The sequence below is a fragment of the Wyeomyia smithii genome, chromosome 3 (assembly GCF_029784165.1).
Source record: "Wyeomyia smithii strain HCP4-BCI-WySm-NY-G18 chromosome 3, ASM2978416v1, whole genome shotgun sequence".
Classification (NCBI taxonomy): Eukaryota; Metazoa; Arthropoda; class Insecta; order Diptera; family Culicidae; genus Wyeomyia; species Wyeomyia smithii.
Genome location: NC_073696.1, coordinates 263,163,643 through 263,173,967, shown reverse-complemented (window position 1 = coordinate 263,173,967; position 10,325 = coordinate 263,163,643). Strand labels below are relative to the sequence as shown.

The 10,325-nt window shown below is 36.6% G+C and overlaps 1 protein-coding gene across 1 annotated transcript in view; it reads left to right on the top strand.

The window, feature by feature from the left end:
• The first annotated feature begins 2,867 nt into the window (after window positions 1-2,867).
• LOC129726841 (probable ribonuclease ZC3H12C) overlaps window positions 2,868-10,325 on the top strand; it is a 49,454-nt gene continuing 41,996 nt past the window's right edge. Inside the window, exon 1 of the mRNA XM_055683986.1 lies at window positions 2,868-3,646. Within this exon, the coding sequence (XP_055539961.1) occupies window positions 3,257-3,646 (390 nt within the window). The 5' untranslated portion in view covers window positions 2,868-3,256. The remainder of the gene's footprint in view (window positions 3,647-10,325) is intronic.

The window sequence follows — 10,325 nt, the reverse complement described above, 5'->3', positions numbered from 1 at the left end:
GCTTGTGTGTATTGTGATACTCTTTCTTTCTCGCTTACCTACTATACCGATGCTCGTTCCTCTTGCCAAATATCACCAATTATAATTCCCTGGAGAAGTTTCGTAGTGCGTCCTTAATTAATAAGAGGGACTTATGTATTGTTAAGAGAAAGTCACGCGAAGGTGTTATAGATTTTAGCGTAAAGGAAGGGTAAGTGGGGGGCAGCCTGAGAATGAACTCATACTTCAATCAAGTCCAGGTTTGACATGGAATGGCCTGATTCTACTAAGATTCGAACCTACGACCATTCGCTTGACAAAGCGGACTCTGTAACCTTGCGGCTACGCAACTCTCAAAGTGCCATAAAACTCATCATAAAAGGATCTAATTCTACTTTACCTTACAAATAACTTTGTTGCTTAACAGATCATATAGCTATTATTAGGCGGATTTTGGCTGAACTATAGCTTAATAATCTGCTATTCAGCTAAATTGCTTGTTCGGTAGGCAGATGTGAACACATTTAACTCTCTCTCTACCATGGTTACTCTAGAGCACCATAGGTTTAGATGTGAACAGCCTTTCGAAATGTTTACCATTGCTACTTTAAATGCATGAATATATTTTTGAACAATATACTGATTATTCAAGAATATATTTATGCATTTTGAGTAGGATTTGTAAATGATTCGAAAGGTTTTTTGCATCCAAACCTGTGGTGCTCTAGAGTAACCATGGTAGAGAGAGAGAGAGTTAAGCATTGCGTGTATTTTAGTCTAGAAAATTGTTGGTATTTCGATTGTTCCAGGATTTATAATAAGCCCCTTCAATTGACCGACTCTTCTTTTTTTTGCGTTGTCTTTAAAATTTCATATGGAGTTTCGAGCCTTTGTATGTGTTCCCCAAGTTTTCGTCTTGCACAATAAGTTCATTTACGTGAATATCTTTCATTATTTTAACCCTGGAAAGATATTCATATTTTGATGCAAAATTGACGCATGATTTTTGTTTATAAATTATTATTGAGTAGTCATTACGGTTTCAACACATCGATAAATAACAAATACCAGGAATTAGTTTAAAAAAAGAGAACTGATTCGCACAATTAAAAAACAAGAAGGCCTATCTTCTAGCGTTAATATAATCTGTATGATTTTTTCATTGAAAATTTTTATAACAATTCAATCTTACGAAACTTTTTACCGTCTTCAACTGCATTACTTGATAAAAGTGGAAGAAAACGCTAGATTGCTTTAAAAGCAACAGTCAAAGTACTTGCCATACCTTATCGATTCAAAATTAACTTAGTGTAAGTGTCTAAACCTAAGTTTAGACTACATTGTTCATTCAAGTAATTTCCAGTGATTTTATTGTTTCACAGTTTACATAATTTCTTCTTCTTCTTCTTCTTCTTCTTAGGGAGGGTTGTCTAGCTGGTCGCCGTAAGCGAATTACATCTACACTAGGCCCAGGTTATAATGTCAAAACCTCCAGGAGCAATTCATGACGCAACGGTCACTGGCGACCAATAGAGCACATGTGAGCGAATTTACTCTGAACTGAAGGTTCCAACGGCAGTTATGTGTTGTAAATGGGGAGCGTACCTGTTGTTACCGGTTCATATCACCTTACTCACCACAGAGTTGACTATACCTATGTTGTTCCAAGGTCTCATTGCATCGATATTAATGCCGGCAGTCTTACTTGTGGTCGTTGCGTCTGTTGCTCTCATTCATGCCGTCTCCCATTCTGTCCTCGGTCGCGCCTTTCGACATGTCCCATGCAAGTCCGTCCGCGTTATTGCTTTGCTTTGCTTGGGAGTGGTTAATGACAAAGCCGAAAAGTACTGTCACATACATCCACATTCAGACCGCCAACATATACCACCACCCAATGAAATTCATTCTACCAAAAACGTATAACTGATAGCGAATTTATCCACTTCACTGCGCAATAGAATCGTTCTGACAGCAGTTAAAGCGAATTTCTATTCCACAGGGTCAGTACAAGTCTACCCAAGAATAAAGAAATGGCATCACGATTTAGAACGCAAGTAAGAAAGAGATGCCATATAATTGTTTATGAACTAAGCACGTGCGACGGTGGATTGAAAATGACAAATTTACGGTGCGCTTTGGGCAACACGCCGGGTCGATACTGGGTCAAAATCAAGCGAAAGTGGGTGAGCTGGGTGGAATAAAGAAAACGCCATTAGATCGCAACTGGGATTGACACTGGGAACAAATAAATTCGCGCAATTAAAACAGCTGAATGAAAGAAAAAAAAATAATTATAATAAAACATACGGGTGAAAAGAGAGTAATAGTAGTAGTAGTTGTCAGAGAAGTGGGAAGGTTAGTAATGCTACATTATATGAGTGCAATGGGTGGACGTTAGTCACGAGGTTTTGTTAGTGGTTTTAGGGTTAGTATAAACCTCGATTAAGCCCTACAGACCCCGCCAGTATTTGGTTTTGTTAGGTCATACGAAACTAAAACCGGCGGTGTGATAAGTCAAGCGTAATAAAAAAAAAAAACATGCGAATTGCAATTATTGTGTTGATCTCAATAAATTGTTACTATTATGTTATTATTATAATGTTATTTATATTATAATTTTTAATTAAGCTTTGTGTTTGGAAATACGCTTGACGAATCACCGTCAAGTCCTCCACCCATGTGTAGGGAGTTTACATAATTTCTCATAACAAATGGTTGAAGTTAAAAGCATCAGACATTTTGGACATTTAATTTTCCATGTCTCTTTGTTTTCAGTGTTATTGCTGTTGAAAGACTACTCGACTGCCTGAAGATACCATGGCTTCTCTTTTCGTGAGTTCCCTTCATTGAACCGAACTGTCAGAACTGTTTGTTTTGAATATATGAGCCAAGTAGTAATATTCGCGATTGTGACTAAAAAGATATTCAGTATGTTATTTTTTACATTTTATAAATTCTTCTAAAATTGCCTGTGTGCTGAATGTTAAAAGTGTACCCAACAGTTGCAGTTGTCAGTGCACACATACACACTGTTGACTTGTTGGTGAGTGTCCTAGAGCTGAATCGGGAATGAGCCTGGCTGGTTCGAGAGTGACCATCGCGAGTTCTAATCGAAAATATTTTCGTCGCAAAAGTGGAAAAGTCACCAACAAAACAGTGTAATGTCCGTGCTCAATTAAATTTCGCTTAAAAACAAGCGTCCGTGGTAGATTCCGTGCAGTGAGTTGCTTAGAACTTGTTAGAATGCGGCCGTCCTTCACGTTATTCGGGTAATGCAATGGAAAATGTATATTCCAATAGTGTACCGAATGTTGGATTTGCGTGTGCTGCTGCACAAGGAGGAGGGGTAGCGGCTGGTTCTGGACGATCCGTCGTGCGAATCCATCGGAAATGTCTGGCGAATCGCAATCAGATTGCGGAAAAATTGTCGATTCTCTTCGGGGTCAGGCTGGGTGCAGAGTTGTCTCCGGTGTGCGCCGAAGAAGGTGGGCAACCGTTCGCGATAGTGCAGATATGTGGTGAAAAGTCCGGAAGTGTTTCTGATGCCAATGGTAGTGAAACGCAGAGTACCGATGCTCTCGGGCTGCCAGTGACGTCGTCCGCTGGAGTGGTAGCTAAGCCAAGCCAAGGTGCAGTATTTGGTGTTGACCTAATCGGTCAAATACAGGTAGGTGTTTTATGGTTTATAGGTTTTTTATATTTGCGAGAATGTTTTTGTTGGAAATTCGAATAAAAACCTGGGAGTAATAATCATTGGTGATTCAGACAAGTCTTACCTATTGGTTACTCGGGCATTTTATATATTGATAATCAGATGATAATAGGAATAATTTTGAGTGTCTTGTTTCAATCGTTAGAGTATGTAGAGGGATTTCACGCTAATTCCTACTTTTGTAAAAAACTTGCAAAATTGTATACTAAAAAAAATATGTTCTTCAAAAAAAAAAAAATAGTAGGAGAGTGGTATCCGTGATACGACCGCATAGTTGACGTAGGACTACAATAGTTTTATATTTCCCTTTGAGGCTCTGTTTGATTTAGCGAACCTATACATTAGAGAAATGACAAGACACTCACCGTTAAGGCAACTGTCAACATCAAAACGGATAACGGCAATGCAAAATGATACAACTCGCCCGTTTTGATGTTGACAGTTGCCTTAACGGTGAGTGTCTTGTCATTTCTCTAATGTATAGGTTCGCTAGTTTGATTTAAGCTCGTTTTACTTCTAGCACGGTTCGATTTTGGCACAGATGTGCCAGAACGAGCGATTATGTCTAAACACATTTCTTAGTCTTCTTGATTATTTCAACAAATTTAAGCTCAACATCCTCCAAAAGAAAGGTATTTTGGTTCTTTATGTTGCCGAAGCGAATGACCGGAATTGGTAAAACGTTATATGTATAATGATCATGATCTAAGCAGTACTAAGCCTCTAATTACTCGGGTAGTAATATCAAGTATCTAGGTCATCAGCCTCAATTCATCAAGCGACACCTTGAACGACCTGGAACTAAAACTAGTTCATTGGTGGAAATATCTATGAAAAAACGTTATGAAAAGAGAACCGTTCATTTTTGGCAAATTTTGCCATTTCGTGTTTGGCAAAATCAAACGGCGTCTGTATTTTGATTATTTATTTGCAGCACTCTATTTCAGAAGAAAAAATATTCTCTTTAACATTGACGAATATCTTTCATTCTAATACAGTCAATTTTCTTCAATATGCGAAAAGGCAAGCTTCTATACAGACCTAAATTGAGTACGATTTAGTAGAAATTGAACAATATTTATTTGTTATGGCTCACTCTCCAATCACCAAGCGGCAAAGATGTCACATAAAAAAAATTTCCTGCAATTACAAGTTCGTGGAAAAAATAACGATAAAAAATTACAGTTTTTGAACAAAAATGTTATCCACAGAAAATTTAAAATAAACATGAGAAAAACAGAGTGTAGAGTTTAAAAATAAACAACGCATTTTATCTGTACAATGAACCTAATTTATATACCCTGCTATCTGCCTCTACCGACACGTACAGAATTTTGCTGTCCCCGGTGGCGCCATCTAAAAAGGCTGAAAAACAAGTAAAATTAAAAAAAAAAGGCAGCTATTGAGGTTTCACGTATGCAAAGATGCTCAAATTGCAGATATTGCCAATCTAACAAACTTTCACTAAAATCTGAGAAGCAATTCCAACTCCGAATATGAGTGTTCATGAACATTCTCTATTTTTTCCATATATTACAGACCATTCACGTGATGATTTAAATAATATTGAACTAAACTGCAATATTCTACAGATGTGTTATACCACCTGCTCTATTTTTAGTCTTAAGTGCTAATCGTTTCGTTACCATTTGAAACTGCCTTCTTTGAATTGAAACTAATTTAAAACAAGAACTTTAAATTGTTTCGCTTTTTTATGTCAAGCCAGTGTGCATTTAATTATAGGCATCATTTTTTCCAAGAAGGACTTTTGGCTTGAATTTTAATCCCGAAAAGTTTGTCGAAAAAATAACATCCGTGTTCACATGTGGACTCCATCTATCGCGCTTCAACCTTTTCGTATTGGGTCTCAGCTCAGCCCGTTTATCTGCCCTTACCCGGAAAGTAAAATGATTTTAAGTCAAAAACATTGACTAACAAATCTTGCGTAAGTCGAAATTTACTTCGAATACTGATCCGCCCGCTCGCTAGCCGGAACTTGATGCAATATTGACAGGCAGCCGACAGAAGCATCTCAAACGATGCGAAGCTTGCTGTATATGAAAAAAAAAGCCGCGCGCCATGCGACTCAAGATAAATAAGCGCTTTTCACTTTTGCATCCGGTGTGAATGCCGCGTTTGCGTTGCGTTTGTCAACCAAGTGCGGCTGGTATTGGTCGGTACCATCATCGAAACGGACCTTGCAGTCGCAGATTTATGAATTATGATTATCAGTAGCAGCGAACCGAACCCGGTTGGACTCGAAGGAGGCATATGAAAGCTCATACCGAGGAGACCCGGGGTCTGCGCGCGTGAGCCGATTCGAATGTACATATCTAAACACACACATTCCGCGCCCAACCAAAAATGCTTTCTTTCCTTTCTTTCGCCGTAATTTACTTCGCGCCTACGAGCGCACGCTTTCTTTTCGGATTCGATCAGTGACGTTCGGCTGTAGCGGCTGCGGTAGAGCTACTTTCAGAGTCCGGTTCCGGGATTTTGACGTATGGCGGTTTTGGGTTTACCCGATTGCTGGTCCGAAGTTCATTGGTTAACGTTGTATGCGAGAGTGAGCGAAAGTGAGTTGCGTTGTTGTTGGCCAACAACGACGTTATCAGGGCTCGTTTTTTTTTGTTTGTTTTGCAGGTACGATAAGGGGGAGGTTATAGATCGAATTCTTAGTATTTCACACTTGAAATCAGATCGTGGAGCTTGGATTATCGTTGCTATTGTATCTTATTTTTTTTATTTATTTATTTATTTATTTATTTATTTCGTCAAACTAAAGTAGACTACATATGTTTAAAAACTAACTTACATGCTATATGCTATTTATACTAGTGGGAGCAAAAAAAAGAGTTTATACATAATTGAATAATAATTTCTTCACTTGACGGATTATTACAATGAATGTTTTCTATCGATTTAAATTGCGCGTTGAGTTGAAATATTGTTTTAATTTAGTTCTCGACATAGAAAAGTCAATTGCTTCACAGTGTTGGTTATACACTAACATCATTTGATTAATTGGCCCGTATTTAGCATAATTGTTTCGTTGATGATTTAAAGAAAACAAAGTCCGAGTTCGTAAATTTCTAGAAGGTACATAAAGATTGAGTTTTGATAATATTTCGGGTGAATCGACACGTTGAGATACGATATCGTTAACAAATGACATCATTGCGAATTCACGACGGGCTTTTAATGATTGGATGTCAATAAGTCTGCAGCGTTCGTCATATGATGGTAGGGGAAATGACGTCCATCGTAAATTACGAAGTGCATATAACAGGAATTGTTTTTGCACTGATTCTATTCTGTTTACATGTGTTGCAGAAAACGGAGACCATACAATGCTACAGTATTCTCAAAGTGACCTGACATAGGAATTATAAAGTGTTTTTATTGTGTATGGATCTTGGAAATTATAGCAGAAACGTTTTATAAAACTGAGCATGTTACTAGCCTTATTAATAATTGTATTGTAGTGATCAGTGAATGTTAATTTTGAGTCGAGTATGACTCCTAGGTCCCTAACTCGTTCACTTTTCTCTACTACCTGATCTCCTAAGGAAATCATATTGCTTGGCATGTTTCTTTTTCTGCCAAAAGCCATCGAACTACATTTTTTAACGTTTAGCTGAAGAAGGCTTTTTTTACACCAAATGTAAAAATATTTTATCTCGTTACCAAAAATATTTACATCATCAGCGTTTTTAATTTCAATGAAAAGTTTAATATCGTCGGCATAAATAAGAATTTTTACATGTTTTAGAATAAAGGAAATGTCGTTTACAAATAATATAAATAGTAGAGGGCCCAAGTGAGAGCCTTGAGGAACTCCTGAGGTTACCTGAATAGGTTTCGATATTCTACCTTTAAATTTGACTGTTTGTTGACGATCTGTCAAATATGATTCAATCCATTTGAGTAATTGTGGATGAATTCCAATTTTTCGTAACTTGAAGAGAAGCAGGGGTATATCAATGCGATCGAAAGCTTTACTGAAGTCAGTATATAAGGTTTCAACATAATTACCTTTATCCATTGCGTTCAAAGAAAAGGTAATAAACTCGAGTAAGTTAGTTGTTGTTGAGCGCCCTTTAAAAAAACCGTGTTGCGTTGGGGTAATTCTATTTTTTATTTGGTGGAATAACTTTTTGTTTATTATTGCTTCAAAAAGCTTAGGTATACAGGAAAGAATGGCTATGCCTCGATAGTTGCTAATGTCGGTTTTTTTACCAGATTTGAACACAGGCACTAGATATGAGTTTTTCCAGAATTTCGGGAAGCAACCGCATTCCAGCGACATATTGAAAATCAAGAACAGTGGGGAAGTTAGCTCTTTAGCTAAATGTTTCATGAATGCTGGCGGAATTCCGTCTGGTCCCGGACCTTTAGACGCATCCAGAGCTTTTAAAGTATCTTCAATTTCGCGTGCGCTGACATGTTCAATATTGAAATAGTTGGGAAACTCAGGAAAGTTGGTGAAGAATGTATAGTCACGATCAGATTCGGAGAAAGTTGTAAAATTTTGTTGAAAAAAATTAGCAAATAGATCAGATATGTATGCAGGGTTCTCTTCAACTTTGTCATGCAGTTGCATTTTTGAAGGAAAATTTTCAGATTTTAACTTTGATTTAACATATTTGAAAAAAATTTTTGGACAGGATTTGATTTCAAGCTCAGTCTTTAATGTGAACTCTTCAAACGCGTTACTAATGGCATCGTTTAATTCGCCGCAAATGTTAAGATAAGTTGTTAAAGCATAACGATTTTTATGAGTTTGTATTTTTTATGTGCTTTTTGTTTTTTGTTTTTTAAGTATTTAATTTGTCTATTGTACCAGACTGGGTATTTGGAATTGCCATGACGTCTTATTCTTTTCAATGGCATTTCGCTAATAAATAAATCAGATAATATGTTATAAAAATTTTCTATAGCCGAATCGACGTTTCCGTCTTCAAACAATACATCTTGCCAGTTGATACTATTTAGTTTATGTTTTAATTCATCATAGTTTGCTGACTGAAAGTCAAAAACATCTTCGAATTCATATTCGTCAGGTCTCTTATTCACATGCACAAATAAAGAAAACTCTATTGCTGTATGATAAACTTCGTTCTTCCATAATGGTTGTAATGAAGTCGTCACACAAAAGTCTTCACTAATGTTGGACATTAACAGATCTAGATAACAATTTTGTCCATTTTTCACATGATTTATTTGATTAAGACCAAGACTAGAGGTTTTATCAAAAAGAAGTTGCAGCGTTTCATTTTCGCCAATAATAGGAAGTAAAATGCTATGGTTATCGATGTCCGGAATAAAATCAATGTTGCGTTGGTTGAAATCACCGTATATGTGGAGTTTTACTTCAGGTAACAGCTTAGATGCAATATTTTCAACAACATGAAGAAACTTTTCAAAGATTTCATTCCGCGCATTATTTGGAGGGAAATGGACAGAGACAAATACGTGTGTCTCTCCTGCTAGCTCTGCTTTCACCCAAACATGTTTGAACTCTTTAAACTGAATGGTGTCGATAAGCGCTGAATTAAAGTCTACTGACACCGCAATCAACACACCACCACCGGATTTCATTTCAGATAATTGATAGTTACGGTCATTTCTATAGACATTATATCGGCAACCGAAGACTTCTTCGCTGCGAACACCCTCATCCCAGCTGGTTTCGGTTGCTAAAATAACAGAAAATGAACAGGATAGTAAATTTTTTTGAATTTCGTTAATTTTGTGAGCGCCTCGCATGCGGTTAAAATTTTGGCAATATACAGAGATCTCGGTAGTGGTGGGGTGTTCGAGTGTAGAAGCTAAAGAATAAGAGTCATTATTAACAGAAGTGTTTACCAGAGCAGAGCAGGTCGCGTCATTTCCTACATCTCTAGGTTGAACAAAATTATCACCAACAACGGTCATCGTTATTTTTGTGTTGTTTTGGCGAAATCCAGTTCCGTTTAAGCTCAGAACAAAAAATAAATATGTACGCTATTGAATTTTTTTATCACATTTATAACAATACTGAAACTAAGTTTTACAACACTTTCATGTAATTTTTAGTCAATATTAATATATAGAAAAAACTCTTTTGAAAGCAGGTGTTTTCCGTGTAAAGCGTTTTTTTTTCAAGTACCTACTCAAAAAAAGCAAAATCATAAAAATATTATTTTCTTTTTATTTGGTCTATGCGGTTAGTATCGCGAAAACAGAGGATCTGAATCTGTCCGCTTTTTCCTACATTTACATTAGTGAATTTACTCTTCGAATGGCCTTCCAAGTTTGGAATTTAAAGGAATCGGTTCTAGTTCATATTTTTCTTTCTCATTTTATGCTGAAATATGACGCAAAAAATATTTTAGGTGAAAATACAAATGAACATAAAAATTGAACAAAAAACAAGAAAATAATGTATTGCGTTACATTAAAAAATATCCACTTGAGAACGGTTGGCCCCAGGAAATAACGTTTGTGTAAGGAAATTCGTTGAGGCATGAACCTTATTTTACTTGAAATATACAACAAAATTCTTCAATTTAAAAAAATCTATGAAACTTCAGATTGAAAAATTTCAGAAAACTCTGTATAATTCAAGCAATTCAAACGTATTGAAACGAAC